The sequence below is a fragment of the Salmo trutta genome, chromosome 36, assembly GCF_901001165.1.
Source record: "Salmo trutta chromosome 36, fSalTru1.1, whole genome shotgun sequence".
Lineage (NCBI taxonomy): Eukaryota > Metazoa > Chordata > Actinopteri > Salmoniformes > Salmonidae > Salmo > Salmo trutta.
Window position 1 is genome coordinate 41352367 of NC_042992.1, and position 21543 is coordinate 41373909.

Sequence of the window (21543 nt, forward strand, 5' to 3'; positions counted from 1 at the left end):
AGATAGCGTGTGCTAAGCTGTCATCAACGCAAAGGGTGGCTATTTGAAGAATCTCAAATATAAAATATATTTTGATTTAGAAAACAGTAAAAATGAAGAAAAACCCTTGAATAAGTAGGTGATCCAAAACATTTGACCAGGAGTGTATAGCTCAAACACTTTTGGGGAGGGTGGGGATAGCAGGCGTAATTGTCTATCGATACTGTAAGAGGCCCTAGAGGCCCTTGGTAGGGGCCTCAGCATATACTGAGAGTGACAGAAACATCTCTCTGTAAGCAGCGATTACTTATCAATCACACAAGTCATGTGAATGTGCATAGAGGCACTGCAGATAGTCCAGATGATTGGGAACTCACCCCCAGTGATGAACTGGTCTGTCCACCCAAGCCCAGCTCAGTTAACCTGTTAGGGCTAGGGGGCAGTATTAACACGGCCGGATAAAAAACGTACCCGATTTAATCTGGTTACTACTCCTGCCCAGTAACTAGAATATGCATATAATTATTGGCTTTGGATAGAAAACACCCTAAAGTTTCTAAAACTGTTTGAAAGGTGTCTGTGAGTATAACAGAACTCATATGGCAGGCCAAAACCTGAGAAGATTCCATGCAGGAAGTGGCCTGTCTGACAAGTTGTGTTTCATCTTGGCTCTGTTTATTGAAGACTGAGGATCTTTGCTATAAACGTGACACTTCCTACGGCTCCCATAGGCTCTCAGAGCCCGGGAAAAAGCTGAACGATATCGAGGCAGCCTCTGGCTGAAACACATTATCGCCTTTGCCAAGTGGCCGATCAGAGGACAATAGGCTTAGGCGCGTGCCCGAGTCGACCCCATGCTTTATTTTCTTTTGTCTGTTTACCTAATTGCAGATTCCCGGTCGGAATATTATCGCTTTTTAAATGGCATAAAAATTGATTTTAAACAGCGGTTGACATGCTTCGAAGTACGGTGATGAAATATTTAGAATTTTTTTGTCACGAAATGCGCCGTGCGCGTGACCCTTATTTACACTTCGGATAGTGTCTTGAACGCACAAACAAAACGCCGCTGTTGGAACATAACTATGGATTATTTTGGACCAAACCAACATTTGTTATTGAAGTAGAAGTCCTGGGAGTGCATTCTGAAGAAGAACACCTGTCACGATTGTCTTCTGTGAAATAGGACCAAGGCGCAGCGGAAGTGTGGATACTCATATTTTTTAATGTTCAAAAAAAGGAGTAGAGCATCCACTTGAAACAAACAAAACAACAAACAATACTCACAACTGCAACAGTGTGGCAGGCTCAAACAAACGCAGCAGTGCTCACAACAATTCCCCACAAACCCAAAAGGCAAAGTAGGCCACTTATGTGTGACTCCCAATCAGCCACAACCCTCTACAGCTGTGCCTGATTGGAAGTCACACGGCCAAAATTAATGAACCAACAAAACACACAGACTCTGCTGCCACGTCCTGACCCAACTACACCCTCTACTGGTCAGGACGTGACAGTACCCCCCCCCTTAAAGGTGCTAACCCCGGAAGCACCTTTAAAACAAAAAACAAAAACAACCCCAAACAACAAAACAAAATTTCCCCTCTACTAAAGGGAGGGAAGGGAGGGTGGCTGCCGTCAACGACGGCACTGTGCTACACCCCCCCTCCCCAACCCACCTATATCAGGAGGTGGCTCCGGTTCTGGCCTTTCCCGGCAGTCGGGCCACTCTGGCAGTTCGGGGCAGTCTGGGCAGTCCGGCAGCTCGGGACAGTCTGGGCAGTCCGGCAGCTCGGGGCAGTCTGGCCAGTCCGGCAGCTCGGGGCAGTCTGGCCAGTCCGGCAGCTCGGGGCAGTCTGGCCACTCCGGCAGCTCGGGGCAGTCTGGCCACTCCGGCAGCTCGGGGCAGTCTGGCCACTCCGGCAGCTCGGGACAGTCTGGCCACTCCGGCAGCTCGGGGCAGTCTGGCCACTCCGGCAGCTCGGGGCAGTCTGGCCACTCCGGCAGCTCGGGGCAGTCTGGCCACTCCGGCAGTTCGGGGCAGTCTGGCCACTCCGGCAGTTCGGGGCAGTCTGGCCACTCCGGCAGTTCGGGGCAGTCTGGCCACTCCGGCAGTTCGGGGCAGTCTGGCCAGTCCGGCAGTTCGGGGCAGTCTGGCCACTCCGGCAGCTCGGGGCAGTCTGGCCACTCCGGCAGTTCGGCGCAGTCTGGCCACTCCGGTAGTTCAGTGCAGTCTGGCCACTCCGGTAGTTCAGCACAGTCTGGCCACTCCGGCAGTTCAGCGCAGTCTGGCCACTCCGGCAGTTCAGCGCAGTCTGACCTCTCTGGCGACTGTTGACTGGCGGGCAGCTCTGACGACTGTTGACTGGCGGGCAGCTCTGACGACTGTTGACTGGCGGGCAGCTCTGACGACTGTTGACTGGCGGGCAGCTCTGACGACTGTTGACTGGCGGGCAGCTCTGACGGCTGTTGACTGGCGGGCAGCTCTGGTGATGGTTGACTGGCGGGCAGCTCTGACGACTGTTGACTGGCGGGCAGCTCTGACGACTGTTGACTGGCGGGCAGCTCTGACGACTGTTGACTGGCGGGCAGCTCTGACGACTGTTGACTGGCGGGCAGCTCTGACGACTGTTGACTGGCGGGCAGCTCTGACGACTGTTGACTGGCGGGCAGCTCTGGTGATGGTTGACTGGCGGGCAGCTCTGACGACTGTTGACTGGCGGGCAGCTCTGACGACTGTTGACTGGCGGGCAGCTCTGACGACTGTTGACTGGCAGGCAGCTCTGTCGACTGTTGACTGGCGGGCCGCACTGACGACTGTTGACTGACGAGGATGGGTTCACGCACTTGAAGCCTGGTGCGTGGTGCTGGTACTGGGCGTACCCGATTGTGACCACGCACCTCCATGCTAGTGCGGGGAGCTGGCCTGGGGCTCCATACTTGCCCCGCAACACTCCCCTTGTGCCCCCCCCTAAAAATTTCTTGGGGGTGCCTCTCGGTCTCCCTTACCTCGCCAGCCTTCTTCCGCTGCTTGGTCGTGTGTTGGTGGGGAATTCTGTCACGGTTGTCGTCGGTGAAAGAGGACCAAAACGCAGCAGGTACGTGTATGCTCATCTTGATTATTTATTTTCAAAAATTGAATACAAAAATAACAAAAAAACACGAGAACTAACGAACGACCAACAAACAGTCTGGCAAAGCCTAAAGCTCAACACAGAACAATCACCTACCAAACCCAAAAGGCAAAGTAGGCCACTTATGTGTGACTCCCAATCAGCCACAACCCTCTACAGCTGTGCCTGATTGGAAGTCACATGGCCAAAATTAATGAAACAACAAAACACACAGACTCTGCTGCCACGTCCTGACCCAACTACACCCTCTACTGGTCAGGACGTGACAACACCAAAGGTAATCAAACTTTTCTAATAGTAAATCGGAGTTTGGTGAAGGCTAAACTTGCTGGGTGTCTAAATAGCTAGCCCTGTGATGCCGGGCTATCTACTTAGAATATTGCAAAATGTGCTTTCACCAAAAAGCTATTTTAAAATCGGACATATCGAGTGCATAGAGGAGTTCTGTATCTATAATTCTTAAAATAATTGTTATGCTTTTTGTGAACGTTTATCGTGAGTAATTTAGTAAATTGTTAGTAAATTCGCCGGAAGTTTGAGGGGGGTATGCTAGTTCTGAACGTCACATGCTAATGTAAAAAGCTGGTTTTTGATATAAATATGAACTTGATTGAACAAAACATGCATGTATTGTATAACATAATGTCCTAGGTGTGTCATCTGATGAAGATCATCAAAGGTTAGTGCTGCATTTAGCTGTCTTCTGGGTTTTTGTGACATTATATGCTAGCTTGAAAAATGGGTGTCTGATTATTTCTGGCTGGGTACTCTGCTGACAATCTAATGTTTTGCTTTCGTTGTAAAGCCTTTTTGAAATCGGACAGTGTGGTTAGATTAACGAGAGTCTTGTCTTTAAAATGCTGTACGAGCATGAAGCCCTTTGTCCACTGATAGACCACTTAGCAAAAGCGCTCGTGTGTTTCAGCCAGGGCTTTGAATTACGTCGTTCAGCTTTTTCCCGGGCTCTGAGGGCCCATGGAAGCCGTAAGAAGTGTCACGTAACAGCAGAGATCCTTTGTAATGGATAGAGAGAATCAAGAAGGGGAAGAAATGGTCAGACAGGGTACTTCCTGAACAGAATCTTCTCATGTTTTGGCCTGCCAAATGAGTTATGTTATACTCACAGACACCATTCAAACAGTTTTAGAAACTTTGGAGTGTTTTCTATCCAAAGCTAATAATTATATGCATATTTTAGTTTCTGGGCAGGAGTAATAATCAGATTAAATCGGGTACGTTTTTTATCCAGCCGTGAAAATACTGCCCCCTATCCATAACAGGTTAAATAGCTGTAAAATAGTCATATGTTTGAGAAATTGAAGTAATAGCATTTCAAAGGTATTTGAAAATCGCGCCACAGGATTCAACTGGCTGTTACGTAGGTGGGACGAATTCGTCCCGCCGGTCCTAGAGAGGTTAAGAAACAAGGTTCATGAAATGTATAACTTGCTAATAACAGATGACATTCATATTCTGACTGATCTCTGATCTCTGAAACTCACTTAGACAATACCTTTGATGATACAGTGGTAGCAATACAGCGTTATAATCATTTATACAGAAAAGACAGAAATGCCAATGGTGGAGGTGTTGCTGTTTATATTCAGAACCACATTCCTGTGTAGATTAGAGAGGATCTCTTGTTAAATACTGTTGAAGTAATATGGCTACAGGTTTATCTGTCTCACCTCAAGCCCATTCTTGTGGGAAGCTGCTATAGACCACCAAGTGTTAACAGTCAGTATCTGGATAACATCTGTGAAATGCTTGATAATAAATGTGATATCAACAGAGAGGTAGACTTTCTGGGTGATTTAAATGTTAACTGGCTTTCATCAAGCTGCCCACTCAAGAAAAAGCTTCAAACTGTAACCAGTGACTGCAACCTGGTTCAGGTTATCAGTCAACCTACCAAGGTAGTTACAAAACAGTACAGGAATGAAATCATCAACATGTATTGATCAGATCTTTACAATTGACTCAGAAATGTGCTTGAAAGCAATGTCCAGATCCATTGGATATAGTGATCACAATAAAGTAGCCATATCTAGGAAAACCAAAGTTCCAAAGGCTGGGCCTAATAGAGTGTGTAAGAGGTCATACAATACGTTTTGTATTGATTCCTATGTTGTTGATGTAAAGAATTTTTGTTGGTCCATGGTGTGTAATGAGGAGCAAACAGATGTTGTACTTGACACATTTATGAAATTGATTATCACAGTTACGAATAAGCATGCACCCATTAAGAAAATTACTGTAAAAACTTAAATCCCAGTGGCTTGATGAGGAATTGAAAAATTGTATGGTTGAGAGGGATGAGGCAAAAGGAATGTCAATGGTGAATGCTTGGTGAATGGCGCCGAAACCCTAGACCCACTCCAATTTGCATACCGCCCCAACAGATCCACAGATGGTGCAATCTCTATTGCACTCAACACTGCCCTTTCCCACCTGGACAAAAGGAACACCTATGTGAGAATGCTCTTCATTGACTACACTTCAGAGTTCAACAACATAGTGCCCTCAAAGCTCATCACTAAGCTAAGGTCCCTGGGACTATACACCTCCGTCTGCAACTGGATCCTGGACTTCCTGACGGACTGCCCCCAGGTGGTAAGGGTAGGTAACAAAACATCCGCCACGCTGATCCTCAACACGGGGGCCCCTCAGGGTGCGTGCTCAGTCCCCTCCTGTACTCCCTGTTCACTCATGACTACATGGCCAGGCACGACTTCAACACCATCATCAAGTTTTCCGATGACACAACAGTGGCAGGCCTGATCACCAGCAACGATAAGACAGCCTATAGGGAGGAGGTCAGAGACCTGGCCGTGTGGGCACAGGACAACAACCTTTCCCTCAACGTTATCAAGACAAAGGAGATGATTGTGGACTACAGGAAAAGGAGGGCTGAGCACGCCCCCATTCTCATTGACTGGGCTGTAGTGGAGCAGGTTAAGAGCTTCAAGTTTCTCCGTGTCCACATCACCAACAAACTATCATGGGCCAAACACACTAAGACAGTCGTGAAAAGGGTACAACAAAGCCTATTCCTCCTCAGGAGACTGAAAACATTTGGCATGGGTCCTCAGATTCTCAAAATGTTCTACAGCTGTACCATCGAGAGCATCTTGACTGGTTGCATCACTGCCTGGTATGGCAACTGCTCGGCCTCCGACTGCAAGGCACTACAGAGGGTAGTGCATACGACCCAGTACATTACTGGGGCCAAGGTTCCATCCAGGACCTCCAGGACCTCTATACCAGGACATCCAGGACCTCTATACCAGGCTACCAGGCTGCCATCCAGGACCTCTATACCAGGCAGTGTCAGAGTAAGGCCCTAAAAATTGTCGAAGACTCCAGCCACGCTAGTCATGGACTGTTCACTCTACAACCGCACGGCAAGCAGTATCGGAGCGCCAAGTCTAGGTCCAAAAGACTTCTTAACAGCTTCTACCCCCAAGCCATATGACTTCTGAACAGCTAATCAAATGGCTACCCAGACCCCTCTTTTACGCTGCTGCTACTCTCTGTTTATTATCTATGCATAGTCACTCTCTACCTACATGTACATGTTACCTCAATTACCTTGACTAAACGTGCGGGGGCACCGTCAAGCAAAAGTAATGTCGCACTTCCACATTTGCGATGAAAGGTGACAGGGCTAGAGCGGTGTTTGTCAGACCCTGAGACATCCCGAAAATCGGTCTTCTCATAACAACGTTTGTAGCGTCCAAACGGTTTGACCTACAAACTAATGTGAACCCACTGTGGAAAGGCGAGATGGAACATGATGGTGTTCTCCGTTTTGCTCTACGACCCCCACAAGTGTCACAGGACTCGTCTGAAGGTAACCAGTACCGGTTTCAAAAAATGAATGGAAGTATGAAGGCAGTATTGTGCCCACACAAAAAAGGGGATAAATATGTGTAAAAATACACTACCGTTCAAAAGTTTGGGGTCACTTAGAAATGTCCTTGTTTTTGAATAATCGTAAAATTACATTTTCATGAACATACAAGTATCTTATATCATTTAAAAGCTTAAATTCGAGTTAATCGAACTGCATTGTCCAATTTAGAATAGGCTTTACAGCGATGGCATACCATGCGATTGTCTGACGACAGTGCCCCACATCAACATATTTTTCAAACAGCACAGGCTGACAGAGACTACAATATAAATTAGCTAATAGCAATTACTATTTATAATTAATCACATCACGGGTGAGCTCACCACTGATCAAAATAATTGAGTAAAACACTTTCTAGAAATCTAAAGTAATCCAACGATGGTTACTTTGTGCACGCTGCCAAGTTTTTTTCGCATCAGCCAAAGATAATAAGAGGAGACAAGATGAGTTTGGTCTGTTTATAGTATGCATGTTGAAGGGGGTGTATGGTCTGCCATCGTTCACATCCCATCATTCAAGTTTGTGAGTGAACCCTCCCTCACCTCATTTTGTTATAACATCTTTGGTCTGATAGATGTTTACTTGTCAACAAACATGGCTCCAAAAATAGCTGGAATTAGCTTAGCTCATCATAATCAGTACAACCTTCAAAAAAGTAGCTGGTGGGAGACATAGTAGAGGAGACCAATTGCTATGCCTTGGAGCTACAGGAGAAGAGAGAGACAGGAGTGAGGGGGAAACTTGCTAAATGGGTGACAACCACATGTATACCTTCCTGGTGACAGTCCTCATGGGAATAGTAAAGAAGAACTCTCTAAGAAAATACTGGAGCACAGATCTTGTTTGTAACCCCCTTCTTGCCACCCTCTTTTCCCCAAGACCGCTTCCTAGTTCTGCTGCGATGCCTGCATTTCATCAACAATGCTGCTGCCAATGTAAATGACCCATTACACAAAATAAGAAATGTTCTTACCAGCCTGACATCAGCATTTGGTTGGGTCTTTGTGCCATACAAGGACCTATGCATTGATGAGTCCCTGATGGTCTTCCCTGTGGCTCAGTTGGTAGAGCATGGTGTGTGCAATGCCAGGGTTATGGGTTTGATTCCCACGGGGGGCCAGTACAAAAAATATATAAAAAATTACAAAAATAAAAAAATGCATGAAATGAAATGTATGCATTCACTACTGTAAGTCGCTCTGGATAAGAGCGTCTGCTAAATGACTAAAATGTAAATGTTATGGAAGGGCAGACTGGCGTTCCGTCAATATATTCCCTCCAAAAGGCACAGGTTTGGGGTCAAGTTCTTTGTTATGTGCGACATGAAGACAGGATTTGTCCAGGACATTATAGCCTGCGCAGGGTCCACCACTGGCATCCAACATTATGAGGGGCTTGGGGTGTCCGGGTCCATGGTGATGACTAGTAGTAGTAGTTTAATTAAAGGATAATAAATAAAAAACTGGGGTGCACATTGTTAACATATCGTCCTATTTATTGTTATCGCATCAATTCAGGCAAGTGTTGAACCAGTGCAACTGTAGATCCGAGTCATTGTAGCCATTGTAGTCATTTCTTAACTCTTCTTGAACTACACTGTTGGTTAAGGGCTTGTAAGTAAGCATTTCACGGTAAAGTCTACACCTGTTGTATTTGGCGCATGTGACAAATAAAGTTTGATTTGATTTGAGTCCAGTGGCACCACTGTAAACGATTTCACGCTTGCCTGCTTAGCGAGTACTGCTTCCCCTTGATTCTGCTCATATGGAGACTCAAACTCAGGTCTTCTGCCACGAACACACGTGTGTTAGATGTGTTAGTTTCAAGTCTCCGGCAAGGGTAGTCATTATAAGGTTAACGTATGTCTGACTGGTTTAAGACTGTGTTAGCCTAGGCATTGGTCCTGTGACTTGGATGTGTCTCTTCAAGGAGGAGGTCAAAGAGGGGTGAAGTGTAACACAGGGGGTTTGGTGACCATGCTTGTCTGAGACCTGAAAAGTTGTATTGTCTGGCAGACTTGCATACAGGACACCTGTGTTAGAACCAATGTTCCCTCTAAGCTGCAAGCACATTAGCCCGAGACTGCCATGCAGCTCCCCGAGACTGCTGCGCAAAGCACAGGAGAAATAATAGCCCATGGAGAAAAACACGAGATTGAACTTCACTCAACTTTGTAGAGTTTTTCCTGTTAGTTAACACTATCAACGTTTCCCTTTACTGTGGCAATTGTGATCGAATCAACACAATATTAGCCACTTTCAAAGCAACATACCCGAAACAAAACAAACTACGTAAAATAGTTTGTTGTAGGCAGAACCCATCGGAGTAGGATTCTATTGCATTGACACGCAGTTCTCAGCCCGTACTCTACACAGACCGGTGAGCATAACCAATCAGAGCTGCAGTAGGCCTATATGCAAATAGACCATTGCCATATATGGATCTTGTCATGCCTGCTCCCGCTTCCCCTCTCTGGTGCTCGAAGGAGCCAGGCTGCCCATCATTTCGCACACCAGTCACCATTGTTACGTGCATGAGCACTTTATTGGACTCACCTGGACTCACCTGGACTATTAAATGCTTCTTGTCTCCCAGCGTCTGCCCTTACAGAATGCTGACACCAATAACGGAAGCACCAGGGAGTTTTGTTTTTTGTTTTGGTTGGTGACATCAGGCCCGGGTGCCGCTGGAACCGGAACCGGTGGAGCCTCTGCCGGCTCGTTATGCTTCCTCGCCTTAGCTGGCTCAAGAGGTTTCCTGGCCTTGGTTGGCTCAGAAGGCTCCCACACCACATCATGCCTCTGCCGGTTTGCCAGGCTCCAACGCCTCAGCCGGTTTGTCGGGCTCCCACGCCTCATCCGGCTCGTCAGGATTCTACTCCTCAACCGGCTCATTGCGCTCCAACATCTCAACCGGTTCGTCGGACTCCCACACCTCAGCCAGCTCGTCTGGCTCCCATGCCTCGGCCGGCCTGTCAGGCTTGCCCAGGTGGGACGCCGAGTGATGCCACTAGAGGGAGGGTACTGTCAAGCCTGCTCCCACTCCCCCTCCCCTGTCCAGACGCTGTCCGTGTTTTGTTTCATGTCTGTTATTTATGAAATACTCACTCCCTGTACTTGCTTCTCATCTCCCAGCGTCTGTCCTCACAGATCTGTGTCATTTACTTTGAACTGGACTGCAGTTACAGCTGTGGTCGTGAGTAGATGCGCTTGTTTTGAGATTATTTATTTATATTTTTTATTTAACCTTTATTTAACTAGGCAAGTCAGTTAAGAATAAATCCTTATTTAGAATGACGGCCTACCAAAAGGCAAAAGGTCTCCTGCGAGGACGGGCGCTGGGATGAAAAAAATATATAAAAGAAATATAGGACAAAACACACATCACGACAAGAGAGACAACACAACATAAAGAGAGACCCAAGACAACAACATAGCATGGCAACAACACATGACAACAATATGGTAGCAACACAACATGGCAGCAGCACAACATGGTAGCAGCACAAAACATTGTACAAACATTGGGCACAGACAACAGCACAAAGGACAAGAAGGTAGAGACAACAATACATCACGCAAAGCAGCCACAACTGTCAGTAAGACTGTCCATGATTGAATCTTTGAATTAAGAGATTGAGATAAAAACTGTCCAGTTTGAGTGTTTGTTGCAGTTTGTTCCAGTTGCTAGCTGCAGCGAACTGAAAAGACAAGTAACCCAGGGATGTGTGTGCTTTGGGGACCTTTATCAGAACGTGACTGACATAATGGGTGTTGTATGTGGAGGATGAGGGCTGCAGTAGATATCTCAGATAGGGGGAGTGAGGCCTTAGAGGGTTTTATAAATAAGCATCAACTCGTGGGTCTTGCGATGGGTATACAGAGATGACCAGTTTACAGAGGAATATAGAGTCCAGTGATGTGTCCTATAAGGAGCATTGGTGGCAAATCTGATGGCCGAATGGTAAAGAACATCTAGCCACTCGAGAGCACCCTTACCTGCCGATCTATAAATTACGTCTCCGTAATCTAGCATGGGTAGGATGGTCATCTAAATCAGCGTTAGTTCAACCTGTTATGGATAGGGGGCAGTATTTTCACGGCCGGATAAAAAACGTACCCGATTTAATCTGATTATTACTCCTGCCCAGAAACTAGAATATGCATATAATTATTAGCTTTGGATAGAAAACACTCCAACGTTTCTAAAACTGTTTGAATGGTGTCTGTGAGTATAACAGAACTCATTTGGCAGGCCAAAACCTGAGAAGATTCTGTACAGGAAGTACCCTGTCTGACCATTTCTTGGCCTTCTTGATCATCTCTATCCAAAACAAGGCATCTCTGCTGTTACGTGACACTTCCTACGGCTCCCATAGGCACTCAGAAGGTGGCAAAAAGCTGAATTGTGGGTAAAACTTGGTGGGTGTCAAAATAGCTAGCCTGTGATGGCGTGCTATCTACTCAGAATATTGCAAAATGTGCTTTCACCGAAAAGCTATTTTAAAATCGGACATAGCGAGTGCATAAAGGACAGTTTTAGAAACGTTGGAGTGTTTTCTATCCAAAGCTAATAATTATATGCATATTCTAGTTTCTGGGCAGGAGTAATAATCAGATTAAATCGGGTACGTTTTTTTATCCGGCCGTGAAAATACTGCCCCCTAGCCATAAGAGGTTAACAGCTGGGGTGAAAGAGGAGCGATTACGATAGAGGAAACCAAGTCTAGATTTAACTTTAGCCTGCAGATTTGATATGTGCTGAGAGAAGGACAGTGTACCGTCTAGCCATACTCCCAAGTACTTGTATGAGGTGACTACCTCAAAAGGTAGTAATCACACCTGTGGGGAGAGGGGCATTCTTCTTACCAAACCACGTGACCTTTATTTTGGATGTGTTCAGAACAAGGTTAAGGGCAGCGAAAGCTTGTTGGACACTAAGAAAGCTTTGTTGTAGAGTGTTTAACACAAAATCTGGGGAGCAGCCAGCTGAGAATAAGACTGTATCATCTGCATATAAATGGATGAGAGAGCTTCCTACTGCCTGAGCTATGTTGTTGATGTAAATTCATAAGAGCGTGGGGACTAGGATCAAGCCTTGGGGTACTCCCTTGGTGACAGGCAGTGGCTGAGACAGCGGGTGTTCTGACTTTATACACTGCACTCTTTGAGAGAGGTAGTTAGCAAACCAGGCCAAAGACCCCTCAGAGACACCAATACTCCTTAGCCGGCCCACAAGAATGGAATGGTCTACCGCAGTGGTTCCCAAACTTTTTATAGTTCCGTACCCCTTCAAACATTCAACCTCCAGCTGCGTACCCCCTCTAGCAACAGGTTCAGCGCACTCTCAAATTTTGTTTTTTTGTCATAAGAATGCGTGTGAGTTTTTGTCACAACTCGGCTCGTGGGAAGTGACAGAGAGCTCTTATAGAAACAGGGCACAAATAATAATATAATAATAATCAATAATTTTGCTCTTTATTTAGTCATCTTACATATAAAACCTTATTTGTTCATAAATAGGTTAATGAGAAGGGTGTGCTTGAAAGGATGCACTTAACTCTGCAATGTTGGGTTATATTGGAGAGAGTCTCAGTCTTAAATCATTTTCCACACACAGTTTGTGCCTGTATTCCGTTTTCATGCTAGTGAGGACCGAGAATCCACACATAGGTGCGTGGTTGCAAAGGGCATCAGTGTCTTAACAGCGCGATTTGCCAAGGCAAGAAACTGAGCGCAGCACTATCCAGAAATCTGTCAGTGGCTTCTGATTAAATTCAATTTTCACAGAACCGCTTGTTGCAATTTCGATGAGGCTCTCTTGTACAGATATCGGTAAGTGGACTGGAGGCATGGCATGAAAGGGATAACGAATCCAGTTGTTTGTGTCGCCTGTTTCGGGAAAGTACCTGCGTAATTGCGCACCAAGCTCACTCAGGTGCTTTACTATATCACATATGACATTTTCCGTAAGCTTGAGTTCATTTGCACACAAAAAAATCATACAATGATGGAAAGACCTGTGTGTTGTCCATGTTAATGCAGACAGAAAAGAGCTCCAACTTCTTAATCATAGCCTCAATTTTGTCCCACACGTCGAATATAGTTGCGAAGAGTCCCTGTAATCCTAGATTCAGATCATTCAAGCGAGAAAAAACATCACCCAGATAGGCCAGTCATGTCAGAAACTCGTCATCATGCAAGGCGTCAGACAAGTGAAAATTATGGACAGTAAAGAAAACTTTAAGCTTGTCTCTCAATTTAAAAAAAACATGCCAATACTTTGCCCCTTGATAACCAGCGCACTTCTGTATGTTGTAAAAGCGTTACATGGTCGTTGCCCATATCATTGCATAATGCAGAAAATGCATGAGAGTTCAGGGGCCTTGCTTTAACACAGTTAACCATGGTTACATACGGACCGTTAGTGGAATTTCCGTGAGAGTAATGGTTAATGTGGTTGGATGTTAATTATTTGACTAGGCTACCTGTATTTGACATTGTGTTGTTATTTTGCTGAACACTAGATAGTTTAAAATGTATAGCCCCGTTGGAAAATATAAATGTGAAGATTCCATTTATTTTTTTTATATATATGTGAATCTCATTTCATTTGGCATACACGTACCCCAGTTTGAGAATACCTGGTCTACTGTATCAAAAGCTTTGGGCAAGTCAATGGGTGACACCCTCCAGGTGTCGCCCATCTTCCCCACTTATCCCCTGGGTATTTATACCTGTGTTTTCTGTCTGTCTGTGCCAGTTCGTCTTGTTTGTCAAGTCAACCAGCGTTTTGTCTCAGCTCCTGCTTTTCCCTAGTCTCTCTTTTCCTCGCTCTCCTGGTTTTGACCATTGCCTGTCCTGACGCTGAGCCCACCTGCCTGACCACTCTGCCTGCCTCTGACCCTGAGCCTGCCTGCCATCCTGTGCCTTTGCCACTTCTCTGGATTATCGACACCAGCCTGCCTTGATCTGTCATTTGCCTGCCCCTGTTGCTGTAATAAACAGCTTCTGCATTTGGGTCTTACCTGAAACTTGACACCTATAAGAGTTAGGATCAGCTTGATCTCCCCCTTTAAATAAAGGACAAACCGTGGCTGCCTTCCAAAGCAATGGGAACATCCTCAGAGAGGAGAGACAGGTTAAAAGGTCAGAGATAGGCTTGGTGATTATATGGGTAGCAACCTTAAAGAAGAAAGTGTCTAAACCATCTGACCCAGATGTTTTTTTGGGGTCAAGTTTAAGGAGCTCCTTTAGTGCCTCGGACTCAGTGACTGGCTGCAGGGAGAAACTTTGTAGCAGGGCAGCTTCCAAGAAGCTCCAAATCATATTTGAGTAATATCGGATGATTCATAATACTAAGGCAGCACCACAGGCCAGTGTTTTCCTTTTCTTACCATAGACACTTACACAACAGGCAGTGATAATAGTAGTACCAGTTATGTTTTATGACCCGCTGGTTGGATAGACTATAGTACCACACAGAAATGGCTGCAGCAATTAAGCTGAGGAGCTGAGGGATGAGCTCAAGAGTGAGGTGTTGTATATGTCCTCATCTTACCTTCATCAAGTGCTTGTTGACCCATTTTGTGAAGGTCTTTTTCTGTACCCGGTCCCGTTCATCTACGGTAGAGAGAGAAAGTGATGGTAAATATGAACAGCATGCAGACACTCAACTTCAACTAAGAGACCAAGAGTTATATAGATATAGAATTCTGGGGTGTTTGAGGTAATGTCTATGGGGATCTCAAACGTGTGAATAGTTCATACAGTCAAGTGGGGTGGTATGCTCACATCCATAAAACTGGATCAGAGAGGATAATAATGTTGAACAAAAAAGTTGTTTAGATTTATTTCTCCATCTAACAGTTCTTACAGTGCCTTGGCAACACACACTTTATATATAAAAGTATGTGGAACCCCCTTCAAATTACTGGATTTGGCTATTTTAGTCCCTGTAGGAATGTTACAACATCTAGTGGAAAGCTTTCCCAGAAGAGTGGAGGCTGTTAAAGCAGAAAAGGTGGGACCAACTCCATATTAATGCCTATAATTTTGGAATGATATGTTTGACGAGCAGGTGTCCGCATACTTTTGGTCATGTAGTGTATGAGGAGTGAGGGGGAGTACCTTACAGTGTTACCATTTGTTGCTCAACTGGGGAAGAGCAATCTCCCTAAATGAACATGTTCCACCTTGTAATACTGTTCTCAGGTCTGTTTTTGATTCCACCGTGTGATTACTAACTCTAGAGGTCGGTCAATGCATGTCTGATTATGGGGAAGAGTGAAAACTGTCCTGCTATCGCACTCAACATCTACTAGCAGCAGGCGTGAGTTGTGCAATGTTTTCCACACAGTCTAACAACCAGGAACCTGATCCAAGCCTGGCAAGACCAATACCAAGGCAACCCAATTCTCACTTCCCTATTCAGTCTCATTCTGTACGTCATAACGCAGTGTCATGACGTTGGCCTGTGGGTAAGGTTTATGACCCCCCCATAAATACCTTTCTCCCTTCCCCTCTCTCTCTGATCCTACTGAAGGACTGTTGAATAGCCTTTGTTAAATATAGAGAGTCTGGGAACATCAAAGAAATGGGGAAAAGGAACCATATTTCGGTAATAGAACTAGTTGGAAATATGCGTTGGAACTTAATGAGTATGGATGTCAGTTCGGTTGTCATCTGAGACATTATGACTGATGACAGGACGACATAAACTGTACCTGGGAAAGTCCACACATTCTAGTTATCAAATTCACATGGAATTGTTGTGCAATTTAAATGTTTGATATTGAGATTGTTTGTTAGGAGATTAAATGTCATTTTAGCTTCCAAATGAGAGAATTGGGTTTTCATAAGGAAAGTGCCCTGCTTAATCAGTGGCCCGCCCCTGTGAAGAGACAGGGGTTATAAAAGATGAAACACACCCTTCTCCCCTCGCCACTATATAAGACAATGACACAATGTAACCGTAGTTCCACTATGTGAGGTCTGCAGCCTCTGCGTTAAAAGGACACACATGTCAAGTACAGAACTAAGCCAACCTCGGCGTGAGCTTTGGTTGCGAATGGAATGAACTTTGAACGCTTATTCACTACAGAAGTGATACTCCCTAGCCGTTGAGTTAGCAGCGGCCGCTGTAGACGTGGGCTAGGAAAGGACGGACGACAGATCCAGTCTAACACATGACGAAGATACTACAACGTATCCAATTTACCACCAGAGACATTCTTCCGAGGACAGGAAGATCTCTGTTGGCCAAAACCGCCAGCATCTATGACCAACCTACCGAAGCGCAGCTCAGAGTAAATATTTATTGCATTTTCCTTTTCCAAATGGGCGGTAATTTCGAATGCATACGTTAATGTATTTACGATGGCATAGCAAAGCTCTTTCTGTGTTCCTCAGTCTTTCATTCAAGCCCAACCTCCTTTCTTTGTGTAACAAGCCGCCATGTCGGCTCCGTCCACCAGGGTCGTTTTCTGTATGACATAATATGTATTCTCTGTATATGTAATTCTGTGTGATTAGTTTAGGTATTTGGTAAATAAATAATTAAACCCAATTTTGTATTGCTGATTCAACTTGTTAGCCAGGGTTCATGAAGATAACCAAGAATTTACAACTTTCATTATGAGACTGAAAATAAGATGAGGATTAATATTGACGGCTATCGATGTGAAATATTACTAAGTTTTTAAGAGTTTATTCGGAAGATAACGGCTCCATAAACACTCTTCCGTGGTGTCCCGACTTTCTAGTTAATTACATTTACATGATTAGCGAATCAGGCGATATTAATTACAGAGAAATAATTTTATAGGATAGCATGTCATATCACTTAATCCGGCATAGACAAAGACACGACAGCAGGATTAAGATAAGAACATATAGCCAGCTACCGTATTATCTAAGCTTGAAATATAGAGACGGTTTAAGAGAGTGAGAATTGAGTGCAGTTCATCTGTATCAAAGCAAAGCCTAGCATGGGAGTTGAAGCTATAATTCATTCATAAGTCATCTGTGACTTGAGAAATAGAGTTTGATTTCATCCTCAGGATAAGCTATTAGATCAAAGCAGATCTCATGTGACAATGAGAAAGAACAGAGCAATGTCAGGGGAGTCATGGGGCAGGGCAAAAGAGGAGAAGATGTGCCCCACCAGTGCCAAATCCCTTTACTGGTACTGCCTGTGTACCAACACAGAAGTGGCAATGTGAGGTGCCACACAACCTTTCCTGTTGTGCCATTGCAGCAACCTCATGGCAACCTCATGGTAGGCAGCTAAGTCAAATCCCCCTCAGATATGTCTTCAACAGTAAAACTGTGTCCCAAATGGCACTCTATTCCCTATAGTGCACTACATTTGACCAGCACCCCATATGACTGTATAGTGCACTATACATGGAATAGGGTGCAATATGCGACAGAGCTTAAGAGTCCCCCTGCTGTGACACTGACTATGATCTACAGAAGCAAAAGTCAAGGGGTACCTGAAACAAACACTTAACATTCCAACCCCAAAGAGGTTCCATTTCAAAACATCATAATAGGAACTTAAATCCATTTATCATGAATGTGTGTTTTTGGTTGTAAAGCTATACAGTCTGGAACACTTTACTCCAAGCCATGGCTATAGCCGTTCATAGGCTGGGATACTGAGACAAGGATTGGAGTTAAGGGTTATCCTTTAATAGTCTGAAATACTGAGACAAGGTTTAGAAATAAGGGTTAGCCTTTCATAGTGTGAGATACTGAGACAAGGGTTAGAATTAAGGGTTAGCCTTTCATAGTGTGAGATACTGAGACAGAGGTTGATGTGAATTTGAAAGTTTTTCTTTATTTTATATTTTTCTTTAACCTTTTTTTTGACAGGTCATACTGAGACTAGGGTCTCTTTTACTGATGAACCGCGCATAAATACATCGAACACATACAATATACAATAGACAAAATGACAAAACATGTTAAGAAAAACATATTTCAAATCAAATCTAATGTTATTGGTCCAAAAAACATATTTAGCAGATGTTATTGAGGGTGTAGCGAAATGCTTGTGTTCCTACTGTAGCTCCAACAGTGCAGTAGTATCTAACAATTCACAACAACACACACAAATCTAAAAGTTAAATAATGGATTAAAGAAATATATAAATATTAGATTGAGCAATGTCAGAGTGGCATTGACTAAAATACAGTAGAATATTTTTTTTAATTTAACTAGGCAAATCAGGTAAGAACAAACTCTCATTTACAATGGCGGCCAACTGGGGAACAGTGGGTTAACCTCTACGGGCTAGGGGGCAGTATTGAGAAATTTGGAAAAAAATATGTGCCCATTTTTAACTGCCTCCTACACCAACTCAGAAGCTAGGATATGCATATTATTAACACATTCGGATAGAAAACACTCTGAATTTTCTCAAACAGTTTGAATGGTGTCTGTAAGTATAACAAAACTCATATTGCAGGCAAAAACCTGTGAAAAATAGATTTAAAAAAATGTGAATTTTGTGACTGTACTATTTAGTGTCATTGTTTTATAGATACCACAGTGAGAAAGGATTAATTTCGCAACTCCTACGGCTTCCACTAGATGTCAACGATCTTTATAAAGTTGTTTGAAGCTTCTATGATGAACAGAGAGCAAATAAGAATGCAGTGAAGTTGACATGTCGTCACTGCATTTTTTCACGCCTGCGCATAAATCTGAGAAGAGTGCATTTGTCATAATCGTTTTTCTAGACACAGGATAGGTTTTGTGAAAATATTACTGATGTTTACTGATGTTTCACGTTAAAAATGGACCAAAAGATTGATGCTAAACAACATTTGACATGTTTGAACGAACGTAAATAGATTATTTACTAGGTTCTTTTAGCTTTTCGGCGTGATTTTACACCCCCACCACCACGTTTTGTGGGAGCCTACTGAATGCTAAACTACTTGGTGTTATTTGGACATAAATTATGAACTTTGTCAAAAGAAACCACATTTGTTCTGGACCTGGGATTCCTGGCAGTGCCTTCTGATGGAGATAATCAAAGGCAAGGGGATATTTACAATGTTATTATGATATTAGATGCTGCTAACCTGTATAGCTTAGCCTATTGTTATTAGCATAGTACCCCGTTTATTGCAAAATGTGATTTCCCAGTAAAGTTATTTTGAGATCTGGCCATTCGGTAGCAATTACGAGATGATAATATATTATTCTTTGAATGACAATATTATAATTTACCAATGTTTTCGAATAGTAATTCCGTGATTTGTAACGCTGGATTCACTGGGAGCATTCGAGCCGAAAAAAATTCTGAATTTCACCGCGACTGTAAATGCTGTTTTGGATATAAATATGAACTTGATGGAACTAAAAATGCATGTATTGTCTAACATAATGTCCTATGAGTGTCATCTGATGCAGATTGTCAAAGGTAAGTGCATAATTCTAGCTAGTTTTCTGTCTGTTGATGCCCTTCTTTGAATTGGCTAAACATTACACACAGCTATTGTCAATGTACTCTACTAACATAACCTAACTTTATGCATTCTCCGTAAAGCCTCTTTGAAAATCGGACAACGTGGTTAGATTTAGGAGATGTATCTTTCAAATGGAGGAAAATAGTTGATTATTTGAGTATTTGAAATGATTAGACTCTTGCAGTTTTGAATTCCCCGCCATGGTCACATGAGAATGAATCCCAATACCGGGATAAGATCCTGCCCCCTGCTACCGTGTTCAGGGACAGAACAACAGATTTCTACCATGTCAGCTCAGGGATTAAACCTTTCGGTAACTGGACCAACGCGCTAACCACTAGGCTATATGAGATGAGTGAAGTAGTATGTAAACATTCAGTGACTGGTATTCCATTATTATCATTAATTCCATTATTCAGCTCCTTTGTTTTGTTGATGTTGAGTGAGAAGTTATTTTCCTGGCACCACTCTCCCAGGGCCCTCACCTCCTCCCTGTAGGCTGTCTCATCATTGTTGGTAATCAGGCCTTCTACTGTTGTGTCGTCTGCAAACTTGATGATTGAGTTGGAGAGGCTAAACAGGGAGTACAGGAGGGGGCTGAACATGCACCCTTGTGGGGCCCCTGTGTTGAGGAGGTGTTGTTTTCTACCTTCACGACCTGAGGGTGGCCCGTCAGGAAGTCCAGGACCCAGTTGCAAAGGCCGGTGTTCAGACTCAGGGCCCAGAGCTTAATGAGGAGCTTGGATGGTACTGCTGTGTTGAATGCTGAGCTATAGTCAATGAACAGCATTCTTACATAGGTATTCCTCTTGTCCAGATGGTATACGCAGTGTGCAGTGTGATGGCAATTGCATCGTCTGTGGATCTATTGGAGCAGTAAGAAAATTGAAGTGGGTCTAGGGTGTCAGGTAAGGTAGAGGTGATATGATCCTTAACTAGCCTCTCAAAGCACTTCATAAAGACAGAAGTGAGTGCTATGGGGAGACAGTCCTTTAGTGCAGTTACCTTTGCTTTCTTGGTTACAGGAACAATTGTGGACATCTTGAAGCAAGTGGCGACAGCACACTGGGATAGGGAGAGACTGAAAATGTCTTTAAACACTCCAGCCAGCTGGTCTACGCATGCTCTGAGGATGCGGCTTGGGATGCCGTCTGGGCCGGCAGCCTTGCGAGGGTTAACACGTTTAACTGTCTTACTCACGTCGGCAACGGAGAAGGAGAACCCACAGTCCTTGGTATCTGGCTGCGTCAGTTTTTTACTGGTCTATTCTCTCAGCAAACATGTATTTAGTTATGGTCCACAACCTTATGGCAATGTGTTATCCTCAAAGTGGGCAAAGAAGGTATTTAGCTTGTCCGGAAGGAAGACGTCAGTGTCCGCGACGTGGCTGGTATTGTGGCTGGTATTTTGTTGCCGGGTTTTGTTATTAAACCCTTTTATTTTGTGGTACCGGTATTTTTCCCACACCGTAGTATTGTGTTTATACTGGTGTTATCTTGTATTAAATACCTTGTCCACGGATCTCAGCTCTCCTGCGCCTGACTCCTTTCACCAGTTACCCACAGCCATGACAATGTAGTCCACTGGGTGTGTTCTCGATCAAGTCTGTGAATGCTATTACCGCACAAACATTCTCTCCCCTTTTTCCCTCTCTTGCTCTTGCAAAATGCCTGCCTGCAGGCCAGTGGTGGAAAAAGTACCCAATACAAGTAAATATACCTTAATTAGAAAATGCCTTAAGTAAAAGTCACACAGTAAAATACTACTTGAGTAAAAGTGTATAAGTATATGGTGTTAAATATACTTAAGTATCAAATGTAAATGTAATTGCTGAAATATACTTATGGATCAAAACCAAATGGCACAATGTTATTGTTTTTTTATTTATGGATAGCCAGGGGCATAATTTACAAACAAAGCATTTGTGTTTAGTGAATCCACCAGATCAGAGGCAGTAGGGATGACCAGGGATGTTCTCTTGATAAGTGTGTGAATTGGACCATTTTCCTGCCCTGCTAAGCATTCAAAATGT

General features: G+C 44.1%; 1 protein-coding gene across 4 annotated transcripts in view; it reads right to left on the reverse strand.

The window, feature by feature from the left end:
* Positions 1-21543, reverse strand: part of LOC115176116 (plectin) — a 112788-nt gene that overhangs the window by 64663 nt on the left and 26582 nt on the right. For all 4 annotated transcript variants that reach the window (XM_029735944.1, XM_029735943.1, XM_029735942.1 and 1 more), the window contains one exon: positions 14590-14651. In XM_029735944.1, coding sequence (XP_029591804.1) covers positions 14590-14651 — 62 coding nt within the window. Of the gene's footprint in view, positions 1-14589; positions 14652-21543 lie in introns of those variants that run through there.